At 32.6% G+C, this 17,673-nt stretch overlaps 1 protein-coding gene across 1 annotated transcript; it reads left to right on the forward strand.

The window, feature by feature from the left end:
• Positions 1–7,631: 7,631 nt before the first annotated feature.
• Positions 7,632–10,545, forward strand: LOC125186454 (cyclin-B1-2-like). The gene is made up of 4 exons (XM_048082821.1): positions 7,632–7,887; positions 7,989–8,089; positions 9,480–9,577; positions 10,249–10,545. Exons 1-4 carry the CDS (start codon positions 7,768–7,770, stop codon positions 10,347–10,349), a joined length of 420 nt encoding a protein of 139 aa, XP_047938778.1. The 5' UTR covers positions 7,632–7,767; the 3' UTR covers positions 10,350–10,545.
• Positions 10,546–17,673: the final 7,128 nt, after the last annotated feature.

Raw genomic sequence — 17,673 nt, forward strand, 5'->3', positions numbered from 1 at the left:
TGTTAGTGCTCTACACTTTTAATGAAAAAAGTTCATGCTTTTTGGCCATATATAAATATATATTTATAGTTAGGGTTATGCCTAATGGTTCTTAGCGAAACATATTGGGTAATACACACAAATATTTTGACTGATTTTGAAGTTGTCTTTGGCATTATATTTCTGAATTTGATGACCAGTGATTTGTAAAACACAGGCAATTGGGATAAGTTTCAGGATCTTGAGAGCAGAAAAGAAAAGGTCCAAATCAAATTATTAACTCGAACTGTGATGAATTGGCTTATGCCGTCAACCAAAAAAGGCTGGCTTTATCACAATGTTGTCTGTATATATGTACAAATTTTTACGCAACGAGTCATGTTAGGATGATAACTAGCTTAATGTGATAACTGTGATAACTCGTCAACTCAATATAATAATAAAAATGTCAATACAACGAAATGAGTATGTCAACTATGTCTTTGTGTTAACATTTAAATATACAAATGTCAACACAAAGACATAATTGACATACTCATGTTATTGTATTGACATTTTTTATATACTGAGTTTATGAGTTATCACAGTTTATCACATTAAGCCAGTTATCATTTCATTACAGCCTAATACACATATGTATCTTCTTCATAAGGATGAACATAAAGTATCCGACATTAATTTATTCTTGCCAGAGACAAGTGACGTATTATTCTGTTACAATTAAAAACGACTGCCTTTGCTGCGAATTATTGAATTTTCTTTTAGTATTAACAAATTTCTAATTATTTTCATTTTGTATTTAGCAATAGCCTGATGAAGCATATTTGCTAGTTATAATTTGATTTAAGTTTATAGGGTTAATATAATGTGTGAATAAAGAGAAAAAATATGATAGAAGTATTAGTAGTGAACTGGAGAATATGATCTGTCTCGTTAGAGATAGAAACTTACCCTAATGAAACAAGATTAATTTTAGGGCTGATAATTTTTGGCACACCATGATAATCCGACACGAATTCGCACGAAATTAATGAGTTTGGGTCAAAGCTTATCGGGTTCGTATCTTTATCGGGTGACCCATTAAGGACACGAAAAATAATATTATAATATTATTAAATTTTTAGTATTTTAAAAATGATATTTTTTAAGGTTACCCGTAAAATTCTATGACCCGTTAAGGACACGAAAAATTCGTGTCGTTTTCAGGTTACCCGTAAAAAATAATATTATAATATAATATTATTAATTTTTAGTATTATAAAAATGATATTTTTTTGTTGGGTTTCGTTGCTATGAATCTATTGATGTTATTGTTCATCAGATACATTGTGTAATCAGATTTTAGGTTTTTAATTAAACTCTTAATGATCAGATTCAAGGTTTTGTAATTTTTGTTAATCAAGAGAAGTAGTTATCAGATTCTTACCGTGTTATCAGGATCTAACTATGTTATCAGATCGTATTGTTATAGTGTCGTGTCGTGTACGTGTTGTTCTCACGTCGTGTTGACCCAAAGTGGTTCGTGTCGTTAATGGGTTCGTGTGGGGTTCGTGTCGTGTTCGGGTTTGAGGATAGTGGGTCGTGTTCGGGTTTGGGGTTTTCTTAACAGTTCGTGTTCGTGTTTGTCCTTATTGGGTCATATCAATAAAAGGTTGACCAGATAACAACCCAACACGCACGATTCGTCGCCCCTAATTAATTTTATAAATGAAACAAATGGGAAAAGTATTGGCCACAGATTATTCACAGTACTCAACTCTCTAAGAGTACTGCCTTTATACAAGTAGTATTATTTAAAAAGAAACAAGTCAACAACTCTCTCTGTATATAAAGTCACATAAATTTCATTTGCAACAAAAACAGTAATCTCAAAGTAATACTCCCTCCGTCCCGGCTAAAATGACACATTACTTAGCCGGCATGGAATTTTAGGAGTTATTGGTTTAAGTGTTTAATTGGAGAGAGAAGGTGGGTGTAAGGATTAAAGTAGAGAGATAAAGAAAGATGAATATTTTAATAGGAGTGAGAAAAAGTGGTTGAATGTATTAATTGGAGAGAGAAAGTTACCAAAAAAGGAAATGTGTCATTTTAGTTGGGACAAACTAAAAAGGAAAACGTGTTATCTTAAACGGGACGGAGGGAGTAGTATTTGTTTCTAATCCATCATTAACTAAATGGCTAGAAGATCAATTACTACATTTGGTTATAAAACATTAATCTTAAATTGTTAGATCAGTTGTCCAACATTTGAGATACTTACAAATAAACACATATAATAGTCACTAAGTTCGTTAATAGGTGCTCTTAGTCTAATACTCTAATAAAAAAAAGTACAGTATCAATTTCCTGGACATAAATTTTAAATGGGTACAACTGTGTAAGAACTGCTTTATACGAAATTCAACCAATTCTTTGAAAATGAAATATGGTTCGAATTTTATTGAAATCTACATGAAGCTCGTTTAAAAAAAAAACGAACTGCAAAATATAATGTTTTTTTTTGGGTAAAGAAAATATAATGTTTTTAAATAGAAGGTTAAGATTGAACTCCAAAACTTTTATAAGGAGGACAACCACTTGCATGAATTAAATTGCCCTACTTTAAAATGATAGATTAGGTAAAGAGTTGCATCATTTGAGTACTAGGTCATGTCTATTTTTTCTTTTTTTCTAAATAAGGAGACAAGGGAGTGATTTTGATTGACATAATTTTTTGGACTAAGGGTGAGAAAGTATATTTTTCATTTTTTTTAGAAAAATAAATATATTTACATTGCACACACTATACACATTACACACACTGCACATACTACAACTATTGCACACACACTACACACATTGCACACACTTGGAGCAACTTGGCGCTCTAGCTAGCTATATATACCCACTACATGGTTTTGAGGCTAAATTTTCCACCATATACACATTCCAGACTCCAGAGAGAGAAATAACCTAGAGATTGAAGAATTATATTGAAGAACGTAGCCCTCCCAAACGTTCCACCGAGTGCAGACGGAGCTTCCAATCACGATTCCTTTGATCAAGAGTGTAGATAGTTTGGTTTTATCATGTTTTCTTTCATGAGTAGTTTGACTTTTATTAAGAACATGTTTGTCATCTTCCATAGAGTTCTACGGCAGAGATACAATAATTTTTATATTTAATTGATTTCATTTGTCTATACCTTGGTTCATATACCTTGGTTCATATAGTTATTTCAATTTTTCTTGTTTTACATTTATTTAATTGATCATCTTATGAATGCACGTGGATTTTAATACAATATTCAAGTGATGCACTATTTAATTTGAAATAAGAGATTTTGACACCTTTATCAATAAAGTCGAGAGACTTGAGCTTTTGTGTGAAGTTTTGTATCTTATGAGATTTTAGGAGTTATTAACTTTACTAGAGGGAGACATCGGTTTTAAGTTGTGATCTACAGTAACCCCGTGCACTTGCGTGATATTTATTGCTAATAAAAGTGAGTCAAAAGTGTTTGTATAGTGTGTGCAGTGTGTGGAGTGTATAATTGTTCATATTTTATTTCATTCTTATATTATTGGTAGTGGGTCTTATTCTAATGCTTATAGCACCCTAATCCAAAATCAAGACTAAATCTCCACCCTTGGATTTTAAAATGAGTGGATGAGATTAAAGCTCACAAATCTCAATAAATAGTAGACAAAATATCAACAAAAGGGTAATATCGTCATTATGTTATCATATGATAATTTTCGTGGGTATTTTTTTATATCAACATTGTGTATTACAAATATCAACAATATGATATAAGAATATCAACATTAGTACAAGAAAATATCAACACATATTTTTTGAGATTTTTACATGGTTTTATTGAGATGTTTTGATGTATTTGTTGATAAAAATCTGGGTATCAACATTTACGAAAACTAAAATAAAAAATATCAAATTTCATCGAGATCTCGTTGGAATCCTTATTAAATTATCTTTAATTTGATATATTTTTTGCGAAAAAATAATTTAAATTGAGAGAGTTACGTAAATTTAAAGATTTGAGATGATTTTGAGGAGAGAGAAAGTAGTTAGTTATAATTACTACATATAGGATTTCACATTAATACCCTTTTAATTTAATTAATAATTATTTAAATTAAAAATATATTACACTTGGCATTATATTAACCACGAGATCTTCTAATCTAATGGTTGAAAATTGGTCTCAATTTGGGATTGGTAATTAGTTAGCAATTGATTACATCCCTTAGTTACCAAATATATTAATGACATCAATCAGGAATAACAATTTCATTCTCTTTGTATTCTTGAGCTTACCAAGCACAAGAATGAAATAGTACTGTCATCCCATCCCATTCCCATCCTCATCGCAGTTTCTCCTTATTTCACTCCATCGTACCAAGAAACTCTATAGAGAATCGAATCATTATTCTAAAATGAGTAGTGATTTCTAAGAAAAAAAAATACTCCGAGCAAAAGAATAAAATGAATGTAAAAGTACTAGTAGTATTCTATTTCTCTATTTCATTTTGTCATATCAAGCATGATCGTAGGATTTTAATCGGAGAAAGTGCAACTTTTATTGATAATTTAATTTGTATTTGAAGTTTTACGAACTACAAGCTCTATTCCCCTCAATTCTCATCTTTTTATGGTACGGGTCAATGACATCAAATTTAACTACTATTATCAATAAAGATATACCAATTCGTGAAATACAGCAAAATTGAAGTCACAATATTTGTTTTTATGAAGTTACTTTATTATTTAGTGTTTATTTTTTCAAGTAAATAAAAGTCGAAAAACACTATAATATGTCAATCGGGCCAGCCCGTCGGATTTTCGGGCCAACCCTACTCGGGTTGTAATTTCTATCGGGTTATAAAAGTTCAACCCAAACTCTAAAAGCTCGAGTTTCGGGCTAGCCCAGCGGGTTAATCGAATTGCTGGCGATAATATTAACATGCGATCAATCCAATAAATAATGATTAGAATTATTTATTTACATACAATGCAAAACATTTAATTATGATATATTTGGGATATATGCTTAAACTCAAGATCAAATACTAATATTTGAGATATTTTGTGGAATTTTAATGCATGTTTTAGAAATTTTAATATTTTTTTTTGTGAATCTGAAGTTTTTAATTTATTTATCAATTATTATATTAATAAAAATTCAATATATAATTTGTATATTTAATATAAAATTGAAAGTTATTTTTTTAGCTATCTATATTATAATTGAACAATATAGAATAATAGAAATTTTATTGGGTTTTCGTGCCAGCCCATCGAATTTTCTGGCCTGGCCCTAACGAGTTGCGGGCTAATTGGGTTTTGATTTTATCGGGTTAGAAAATTTTTAACCCTAATCCTATAAATTTAGAGGGTTATTCGGGTCAGCGTACGGATTACGGGCTACACTAACATCCCTAATAATAATTAAATTTCAAGCTAGTTATAAAATAAGTTGTTTTACAGGATTACAGTCCAACTTTAATCGTACACATCTAAAATATTGCAATTGATATTATAAATATACTGTGATCTTTTAACTTCTTAGACACTTTGTCAGTCTACTCAGTGCATATTATATTTGGTGACTTTATTGAAAAAACAAAATCACAAATAACATTATTATGTTTACATATGCAGGTGCTCAAACTATTTCTCAAATTCCCTCAAAACTCCCAGCGGGTACAAATTTCCTAATCCAAATGTAAATTTAAACTCCAATAAATAGGCAATCAATTTGAAAACTAGAAAGTTCGTCCTACAAATCAAATGCAATTACATAAAAAACTATCAGAAGACTAGGCCCTACCTCAATTTAAAACGTCAGATTTTATTTAGCAAACGTGAGGATCGATCGAATCCTAACTCACCTAATTAGACTGTCATTCATCTGACAGTGGGCGTTATATGTCGCCTAGCTAGGAGCTGGTTAGATAGGAGTAGTAGTAGATAATTTGGAAATAGTTATGGCACCACCAAGTCCAGCACTTCCATAATCAAGCTAGGTTTAACACACTTAGATTTGCACATTTGGGACTAGATAATGAGACGATCCAAACAAGAATGCATCTAAATCCAGAAATGCAGCTCACATTAAATTTGGCCCTAGAATTAGAAGATCTAATGGTCAATAATTAACCAAAAATACGGAAAGTCATTATTATTCTGTTTTAGGTCATTTTATAAAATTTGGGTTTGATGTCATTTTTAGATAATTTTAGGTCATCCTTCATTAAAACAATCTAAACATAAACTAACAATGACCTAAAAATGTTCTACGTATAATTTTGTTCCGTCTTCTGTATTTAAGTCTAGTTTTGCATGGATCAAAAGTCAAAACCCATGATGAGATGATGGTCTGTTGCATCATGTACTTCCATGGACCTTCTCCTGTTTGCGTTCATCACTATGCCCTTCAGATGGTTTACTGGATAGGATTACACTTATATTTGTTATTTTTTACATTTAAATATTTTATGTTAAATTTGGAGTAAATTATAAGAGTACAAAGAAGTGAAAATGATTATTATAAATTTTAAATAATAAATTCAAATAATTGCAATTTTTTCGTACTATATACATTTATAAAAATTTAAAATAATGAAATTTGAAAATTTATTAATTAGAAAATTCCAGTTTAATCATATGGCAATTCACTCGAACTATTATGGGTAGAAACACGCGAGTTGGCCTGAGTAACGGATAATATTATAGGATTAGGGCTATATTTTTATAGCCCGAATACAAAACTGGCTATATGGGTCAGCCCAAATGGGCCGGCGGGTTAGGTGGGCTAACCCGAAAGGGTTGCGGATTAGCCCGACGGGTTGCACTTTCTAATTAAAATAAAATAAATTTAAGATTTGTTTAAATATTATTCATGCTTTCATAACTTCATTAATTCTTGCTTTCATAAATTTTATGTATATAATATTTTAATATAATATTTATTAACAAATTTATGATTATTTATTCTAATACATTAGTTTTAAAATTATTCTTTTTCAAAGGTCATGAGATTATATTTAAATTATTATTATTATTTAATAAATATATACTTTGTTATTAATTTATACTCTATCTGTCCCAAGTTATTCGCTCCTTTTTTGGTCGTTCTAAATTATTTGTATTATTTTTTATTTTAAATCAGAATTATCGTATTTAATTAAAATATTAGAGTTAATTAAGTAGTATCCATTGTGTTTCCTTATTACATTTAAATTAACATGGGATGGAAGGAGTACAATTGTGTTATATCATTATAGTATTAATTATATTGTTTACAAATTAAAAAAGATTAAGTAACTTGATTACTTTATTATGTGAAGTAGTGAAAATGAATTCTAAGTTTTAATCAAATAAAAATTGGGATTATGCATTCTTGAATATTTTTGGCCCGATTAGTCCGAAATCCGAAGGGTTAGGATTAGGGCCCAAAAATTATAACCCGAAAAAACTACAACTCAAATGGCCCGACAATCTGAATGGATTGGCCCAAACCCGAGCGGGTCGGCCCGATTGACATGCATACGTATAGGTGATTGAAGTTGAGATTTTTATCGGATACTATAAATCTTTGTATAGTTTGTAGCATCGGCCTGTGTTTGTTTGGGCCTGTAAAGCCTATAATCATGCCCATCAATATTTTTTCTTGCGCTGAAAGATAACTCAAATTTTTCTTTACTTCATTGTTTCTCCGATTCCGATTACCATTTTCTTGCGCAAACAAAGGCAGATCAAAAAACTCACAAACTAACAGCACTAATCATGGATCCTGCGAAGACGATTCCACTGGAAGGCCGCGGCGATGATTTGCTGCGTTTTGGTATCCACGGCGTCAAGAGCGATATCATCGAACCCCACCCTCTTCAATCTGCCCGACGCTCTGTAATGTTTCAACAATTTTACACTCACATAATCACTCTTTCCCCTCCCTCTGCCCCTTAATTTGTGTTTTTGATGTTCCTTTTTTTTCCGGTAATGAATAGGCAAAGCAAACGCAAGAAGAGATGAAGAAGAAAATTTTGGCGAATACTTACGGTTCAGCATTTCCGATGAAGATGGAGATGGATCGTCAGATTCTCGCCAAGTTTGTGCTCCTCTAGCTCTTTACTCTTTCTCTCTCCACACACACGCGCTCTCACTCTTAATTTTGATTGTATTGTGTAGTGAACTTCAGTAGCTAGGGTTTTAATTTAGGCGGAAAATTGGGGGTTTCATCCGAACTTTTCATACGTTTAATCTGGTTAAATCATAAGTACTATATTATCTTTCCGTACTACATTTCAAATCATGCATTCTTTCATATGTACAGCCTGTTTCTCTATGCTATGATGTATCCGTTCATTTGATCCTGGTCGTTTTCTTTTCCTGCAATGTTTAAAAGTTAGTAATAATTTTTTTCAAAAATGGTGTCTTGAACTGGATTCTCGAATTTTGCTATGAGTGGGTTTCTTTATAAGTTAAAAGAGTAAGCCGTAAAGGCTGGAGGGGTATTTGGTTTCTAGTGCTGTCTGAAACTCATTTTGGTTCAGTTTCCTTTTTCCCTTCAGCTAGCTATACTGAAGTTTTTGTCTTGTCCATTATGCATCTGCCTTTGCAGATAGAATTTTCTGTGTATATCATCTTTCATGTATATGAATTGTGGAAATGTGTCCCAGAGCGGATTAACAAGCTATTATATTAATAACCTATAATGATGCTAGTGATAGAGCTACGATATGTGGATTGTTATGTTGGTCATACCGTCATAGTTTGTATCACTAGAATCTTAATTCTCTTTGCTTGAGGGTTGCAATTGGAAAATTGCAGCTCATGTGTTTCTTCTTAAGAACATGTTTTTAAGCTTGTGTCTTTTAAAGTTTTACTTTTGTGGTAATCCTTCTGAATTGTCTGGGTGGTGAATTAGTTGAATTAAGAATAAATCTGATGAACTTAAGTTTGAATATGTGTGAAACTTATTGCAATCATGCGCTGTGAAGTGTGCAACTGCAATCAGACAAGTTCAACTTATTGCAATTAAGCGCTAAGCAGTGTGCAACTGCAATCAGACAAGTTCATTTTTATCTATCAAAGTCAATGTGCTTTATTTTGTTTAAGTGAATGATATTGTTTCTTGCCATGTTTAAGCTCTCATGTGTTCCTCAAAAAATATACCCCGCACTTAGATTCTTGGTCTGTTCTGGTACATTTTTTTATTTCTTTGAATTTGATAAGTTCTTCATGTTCATTCCCTGAATGTGAAATTTTGTATTTTCTTGTTTCATTTTATCATAATGATGTATTGATATAGAAATTTTCGTTTCATATGCTGAATTAGTCTTGCAAAAAATATTTCAAATTTATAAATCTTGTTTATGAGCAGCATAAAATCTTTTCATATGTTGCAGTAAGATCTCTCGGATATTACTGTTACAATTTGGCCTTGCACAAATTATCCATACGAATATATTATAATGCAATCACTTTTTGCTTCACAGATTTCAAAGGCCTCCTGGTGCAGTACCCTCCTCTTTTGTTGGTCTAGAGGCCTTTACTGGAACTATGGAAGAGTTTGGTTTTGAAGATTATCTTAACGGTAAGGAAGTTCCAAAAGAGTTCCCTATTCAAAATACAAAACTTTTTCCATTTAACGTTTCTTCAATTTGGCATTAAATGATAAGGATGGTGAGTGGTCAAACTGATACCTGTAAATCTTATAACATTAATCTGTAAATCTTTAAAGTATATAAGCTGCTGGGATCATTTCAGACACCAACTGGCTATGAAAAGCAGTATAGGGAACACTATGTTTTTGTAAATGCAATATTAAATCTTAACATTGCTCTGCGGTGGATTCAAACGTGAGACCCTTGGCCTAAGGCATTAACCACTCTGCCGCTAGGCCAACACACCACTATAGTATAGGGAACATCTTGATTGTTGGAAACTTAGAATACGTCAAGCATCAGTTCTTTCAAACCCATACATGGAGCCCTAAATTATGAGGCTCTAAGTTGAGTTATTTCTCATGAATAACATGTCAATGCCCACTGCTGAAGTTATGTCTGTTACTATATTTTTGCTGCATTCTGCGTATGTGCTTGCATTTGTGCTTTTACAGGTTGTTTGCAGTTTAAATACAAAATTGATTTGTGAAGTGTTAGTTGAGTCTTGAGAAAATTTTTGATTTAATGCTGTGATCATGAACCGTCCTGATTGTCTTTCCCAGTCCTTGCTCTATTCCTGAACTTCCATGTAACGTTTCAGATCCTAGGGAGTCTGAATCATATCGTCCAGTTGATCTGCATCATGGTATGGAAGTTCGTCTTGGTCTGTCGAAAGGACCGCCTTGCCCCAGTTTCATGTGAAGCATCAATTGATTTCTAGGGTGAATAGGGTTTCACTTGGTGTATTGATACTTCTTTGTCCACTTAAAAGGCTCAAAACAGACTGTTCTGTTGTGAGACGTCATTGTTCTCCTTGCTTGAAGTGACTCTCTTCGTTTCTCATTTTCCTGCTGTTAGAATTCACGATTGGGTATGAGTATCACATGTTCTTTCCATATTTGGTTGGTTCTTACTTGTTAATAAGTTCATCCTAAATCAGTTAAAATTTCAGAAACTAACCTTACTTGTTTGACAAGGATTGTATGCTGGGAAAGTAATCTAATTCTCAATCGTAAAATTCTTGTATTTGTTGAGAATGGGGAAAGTAATATGATTTCTAATAATTAAATTTCTATGTTTGGTAAAATTATAAGAAAATAAGGAAAGGAAATTAATTCCTAAAACCAAGAAAAGTTATGTAGAAATTTTAAGGATTATTTTTCTCTTCTATACCTAGGTATTGTTTTTCCCGTAATTTGAAAAAGCAGTTTCTTCCACTACTCAAATATCTCTTTTCTTCCACTACTCCATAACTATTTTATTTAGGGTTTTTGGCTTTTTAAATCAAAACCTTTCTCCGAATTCCGGTTTTTCCCATGAACTATGAGATTTGTTTTTAAAACCACGAACTTTCATTTCGTTAGGATTTTCCCAACCCGACCCGAATAGCACATTTCCGACCCGAATAGCATAATTCAAAATGTTAAAGTTGTGTTTTGTTTATTCAAAAGTTGTCATTTGTTATGTAATAATTGTGACTGTATGTATTATTGTGCCAAATAGGATCCAAGTAATCAATTTAGTGACAAATAAGATTAAAATTGACATGTAGACAACCCGGGTTTCATCGTTGACCCGCCAGGGGAAAATCCTAACGAAGTGAAAGTTCGTGGTTTTAAAAACAAATCTCATAGTTCATGGGAAAAATCGAAATTCGGGGAAAAGTGTTGGTTTAAAAAGCCAAAAACCCTTTTATTTATGCTAAATTTTATTAATTCTAATCATCTATGTAATCTGTAGACACGGACTTGATTATTTAGAAATGAATTTTATTTGTGCTAAATTTTATTAATTCTGATCATCTATATAGCCACGAATTTGATTATGATGAATATTTTATATAAAAAAATCAGTTATGCCCCGTCAAACATTTGAAGATTATTTTGATTAAGTGTGCTATTTTAGTTACGTTTAGCTGATTATATAGATTATTTATTGTTTATTTTTAATTTCTATTTTAATTTTAATGTAACATATTTCAGTTGATAAGAATATTTCATTATATATTTTGCATTTTTTATTCATCAAATTATTTCAATAACTGAAAATTATAATTTTAAAATCCTGACATGTTTTCAAACACATTAATCATAATTTTCATCAATCATATTCCACCTAATCATTTTATGAGGAATCATAAATCTCAGATATCATAATCCTAGAAATCAAAATCCTAGTAATCATTTTCCTTTATAACTTTACTAGCCTGTCAAACAAACATGGCCGAATAGGCAAATATGCAAAGTATAACCGAGGGGTGTTTTTTAAAACCTCGTATGTAAAGTCTTAGAAATCATTCAAGGTTAAAATTTACCTTATTGAAAGATCTTAAATCTATTCGCTTTTAGAATTTTCAGCAGAGGCAAAAGCTTTTACCTTATTTATTTCCAAAAAGAACAAATTTTAATATATATATATATATATATATATATATATATAGGGGAGCATTAGGGTCCTATTGCCCCCTTAGAGTCTATTTCCTTCTTAATATCAACCATTAGATTAGTATGATGGACGGATTAGATGAAGCCTCACAAAATCATCCCGTGTTGCATTATTAGATTGTTTCTGTGCATTATATGGGTAAAATTGTAAAACAAGCATGAATTAAAACGAAAGGAGCGAGATTTCAGTGGGATTTTCATAGACCTTCCATCTACTCACTCTCTCTCTCTCATTCCAACCGTCTCACTCCTCAAACCCACGACTCAATCTCGTCTCCCCCAATTCCCACCCATTTCCAAACCCTAGCCGCCACTTCCTCCCACCAAAATCAATCCAGAAGACGATTTTCACCATTTATTCAACCCTCCGACGCCGTTTCACTGTCGAAAATGCACTCACCGTCGATTTTCGTTGTGAAGAGCACCATGGATCGACGATTAACAACTACAAAGTTTTGGATTTGTTTTGAGCGTGCCGCCGGTCGTCGATTAAAGAGGAACTAACGAAAACGGTGTGCTTCAAAAATCCCTTTCTTGAGTTAGAAACACTCCTAATCGTCGATTGTATACTTTTAGAAGACAATGTAGTAGGCGATTCACAGTTTTTAGCGTCCATTGAACTTCGATTTCGAATAATGCACAAAAGTTGTGGTTGTTTTCTTTTGGAAAATATGAGATTGTGAGCATTTGATTTAGGGTTCTTCCCATTATTGAAGTGTGTAGTTGATTTCTGAGTTATTTTTTTGCTTCGTCGATTTTAGGGTTCAAACCTTTACTGATTTGGTCGTTTTTGTTTTCGATTCTGTAAAATTGCGTCGTTTAGTGGATTTGGATTCAAGAATGAAACTGATGTCGATTTTGTGTCTTACAGAGAACAAATGACGAAGAGAGACAGAACATACACAAGCCAACCAACAGATGATGAAGGTTACATACTTGGTGTCCCTGTTTTGATGCATTATTTGTTGGTTTTGTGAATTATGTAGGCTAATCTGTGCATTATGATTGGTATTAATTTCAATTAGGCATTATTAGTTTGGTATGTTGCATTACACATTGGACATTACTGCATTAGTAGTCTGCTTTATTGCATTATAAAATGAAAAGCATGACTTACTGTTAGTTACATTATATGTCTGACTCATTGCATTATATTAGCATCGACTGTGCATCGTGTGATTTGTAGATTCTATGGGTTGGTTTGCATAACTGGTGTTTGGTGTAGTGAATGTCATTTAATTTCGTGCATTATGTGCTGGAATGTGAGCATTACTCTATTAGGTTTTTGGCATTATGTTTTCACTGACCATTGGTTTATGCATTACACAAAACACAAACGTATATATCTCTGTTTGCTATTCTGTACTACAACATCTAAACAATGACGAACTGCTTTTGACCAAGCGATTGACGATTTGATTCCAATCGCCTTAGCCCAGAAGGTGCTAAGGCGACTTGGAAATGTTCAGAATTAAGGTTGCTACTACGCTGCTGACATCCGCACATAACTCCAAAGGTGCAAACAACCATAGATATGCCACCGAGTTTTGGAAGGAGAGGCCGCCTAAGTTCGTCTTCGAGAAGTGGATCGAAGAGTACGGGCTGAATTGATTGGAGTAGCAGTCATTGAAACGCTATTTACATTATTTTGAACAATGTAGTTTTTTTTGGATAATGCATTTTAGAAGGTAGAAAAGACGACTTATTTGTTGGCCAGTTTTGAACAATACATAGCTCTTGATAACTAAAGCATATATAATGTATGTAATGATCCAAGTAATGCCAATGTACTGATTAATAATGTGAAAAAGGCTAACAAGTTAACTGGATTTTGATGAACACTTGCTAGGCTTGTTAAGGATTAATTGGAGAAATAAATCGAATAATGAACATAATGTGCTTATTGATGACCTGATCCAGAAATGGAATCTACAACAAGTTTATTCGTTGCTTGCAATAATGTACATATTCGTGAATGATAATGTACGGTAAAAGGTTAATAATGCAAGGCTAATACAATTTTTTGTAATATAAAGTTAAACGCTATAACTAAATAATGAAAACATCTGTAATTGTAATGCACATTAACGGTCTTAAAATGCAAATTTACTATGCATTTAACGTTTAAAGTGATAAGTTAACAACTAGAAAAAAATAATGAACAATTTCTTCACTTATAATGCACATTAACGTCCAAAAAATGCACATTTATTATGCATAAATTGTTGGTTTTAATAAGACTAGACCGAAAATGAAAACTAACAATGTTTGTAGGTACAAAAAACATCAAGATTTCCTCTTTCCCTTGCAAAGCTCTTTCTCCTTCGCCATCTCTTTAAGCATTGGACAGTTTCTAGAGTCGTGATGGCCCATCTCATAGCACGCCTTACACTGTCTAAGAGGTCTTTTCGCCTTCTTTATAGCATTTTCTCTCTTTGAAATCAGGCGGCTCGCAGAGCTGCTAGCATGACCCTCGCTCGACTTCTTGCTGCCCTCCCTATTGCATACGACAGAGTACCAAGTAGTAACACCGTCTGTCTTCCTCATGCCTTGTTTGCGCGTATCAAAACCAACAGCGCGGGCATATACATCGTAGAACGCGAAACCAAAATCAAGCGATTGGAACTTCTGACCAACCACATGCTTCAAATCTGGAGAACATTTAGGTACAACCAACACTGTATAAAACGAGAGAAAAAACGACTCAACAAACATATACATTTCGTATCATAAATCGTTCATTACAGAGTCTAATATACGCATTATATAATGCTACATGTCCAGTATGTGTATATGTTAAAAGAACTCCCTAACCCAACCGAATTGAAAACCCTAGAGGATCCACTGAAACTCATTCACTTTGAAGATAAGACGGGGTACTTACTACATACTACACCCTAGCCCCCAAGGATTGCTAAACCCTTGGGGAATAAATGAAACTTGCGCCAAACATACAACACTATATAAAACGAGTGAAAAAACGCATCAGCAAACATATGCATTACATATCATAAATCGTTCATTACAGAGTCTATTATAGGCATTATATAATGCTACATGTCCATTACGTGTATAGGTAAAAAGAACTACCTAACCCAGCGGAGTTGTAAACCCTAGAGGAACTCGTTCACTTTGAAGAGAAGACGTGGTAATTACTACGTACTACACCCTAGCCCCCAAGCATTGCTAAACCCTTGGGGAATAAATGAAACTTGCGCCAAATATACAAACACGTACAGACTACGAAAACGATCATAAAAACTTATTGTGTCGATCACAAAAAATTATTTGCAATGAACCATTACTCCAACTAATCGGTATTCAAGTGAGCCAATCGGTTTTATAATCGTACAATGGAGAAATTTAATTACCTTCTTCCATTTTGTAGAAAACGAAATCAATCAATGATTGCTCCCAAAAACGGTTTTCGACGACAAACCAAAAATAATAGTTTACGGAGAATGTTTCAACAACGCTTGTCTTCAACGTTGGAATGTCTTCAACAGAGAAAAAGGGAGAAAGATTCGAGAAAGAAAAAGAGTGTATCGTTTATTTCTGTAAAAAAACCGCTGGGATCATGATATGGAGAAAATCAAGGAGTTACCATAACCAACTCCATTATGTATTACTAATCAGCCCTTATCGTGAATTTTAAGGATTAAAAGTAAATAAATCAGCCTTTATTTTGGGCCATAAGATCTCTAAAATGGAAAACCAAGATTAAAAAGAACAATAGAATATAATATTAGAAAAGGATTTGAATACATCCCTATATATATATATATATATATATATATATATAGATATCAAAATAAGAATGCATTTAAATCCAAAAATGCAGCCCAAATCTTGGTCCTAGGATTAGATGATCTAATGGTCAATAATTAACCCAAAACACGGAAGGTCATAATTAAGTAGTTTTAGGTCATATTATAAGATTTGGGTTTATGTCATGTTAAGATCATTTTAGGTCATGCTTTGTTAGCATGACCTAAAAATAAACTAACTATGACCTAAAAATGCCCTACGTATGACCGTGTTCTGCGTTTCTGTATTTAAATCTAGTTTTCATAGATCAAAACCATATATATATATATATATATATATATATATATATATATAGGGTGCATTAAGGTCCTTACACCCCCTTAGTCTTAAACTTAACACTAATATCAGCCCTTGGATTAATGATTTTGATGGTTATGATTTAAAACATCCGTCCTACATTAATACATATTTTCGCTACATTACATGGGTAAAATGGGAAAGACACAAACTCAAGCATCGGTTTTAAACTGCATGTCCATAATTTCCGCCATTTAATTAAAACTGTCGATTTGTATCCCTCTCTCTCCCATCAAATCACAATTGTGTCTCCCCAAATTCTCTCTCATAAAAAACCCTTCCATCCCCATTCTTCCACCCAAATCTCGTCAAAAGCCCTAATCTTCAACGATTGAAGACGCCGCCGAAAGAGTTGCTACAAATCGAAGCCGCGAAGTGTATGTGGTCGAGTTGGTGTGTCGATTGAATCATACGGTTTACTGTTTTGCCCATTTGAAGACGAACGCGAACAAGGTTAGTCGATTGAGCAGAGTTTCGGTTATTAATTCGCGAAATCAACCACAGACATAGGGTTTCCGTGGTGATGGAAGTTTATGTTGTTTGGGATATTTGAATCTGTGATTTCAGTGTTTTTTAGTAAATATTTGAATTTTTTTTCTGGGTTTCATTTTTTTTTTGTTTTTCGATATATAGTTGATTATTTGGTTGTATATGTTTGAATCACTAGTTTTTCCAGCCCGTAATGTTCATTGTGTTTACCGTCAATGGTTTCCAACAACATATCTCCACAACTGCTACATCATCTAACTCTTCGGCTTACATTATTCATGTATAATACATAAGAAGAAGGAACTGAGTAATAAATCTTGTTTACATTATTTCACTAATATAGTGCATTATCTGCTTGTCTACACAGTTTGCATTTGATCTATTTGTTCATAAACAATGCGGTGTTTAAAGTAGTACATTAACTTGTTTTAAAGAGGTAGATTAACTGGTTTATACACCTGATCTATTTTTACATTGTACCATTCAAGAGGTACATTAACTTGTTTTCTCCACGACATTAACATGGCTTCTGACATGTCTCTATATCGTCTACATCATTTAACTATGCCTCTTACATTATTTGTTTTTTTAGCTGTGCTTGTACATTAATCTACTAAATGCTACATTATTTGGTTACATCTTGCATTTATATCTGATTTCTGATTTCTGTATACATTATTCCACTGATTTGCTACATCAATATATATGTTTGTACATTAGGTTGAGATACATTATTTAGGAAGATTTTTAAAATTATTATCTACTAATTTGCTACATTATTATGTGTTGTAGTATGCTCTGTTACATTAATACATTTGTTGAGTTACATAATAGCTTCTTAAGATTACAATATTTGCTTGCATTAGGATTTGATACATTATTTAAGAAAATGTTTACATTATTTTAAACTGATAAGCTTATTTATTGTGTTAAACTATGCTATGTTACGGTAATACATTTGTTAAGTT

Source organism: Salvia hispanica, chromosome 5, assembly GCF_023119035.1.
Source record: "Salvia hispanica cultivar TCC Black 2014 chromosome 5, UniMelb_Shisp_WGS_1.0, whole genome shotgun sequence".
Taxonomy (NCBI): domain Eukaryota; kingdom Viridiplantae; phylum Streptophyta; class Magnoliopsida; order Lamiales; family Lamiaceae; genus Salvia; species Salvia hispanica.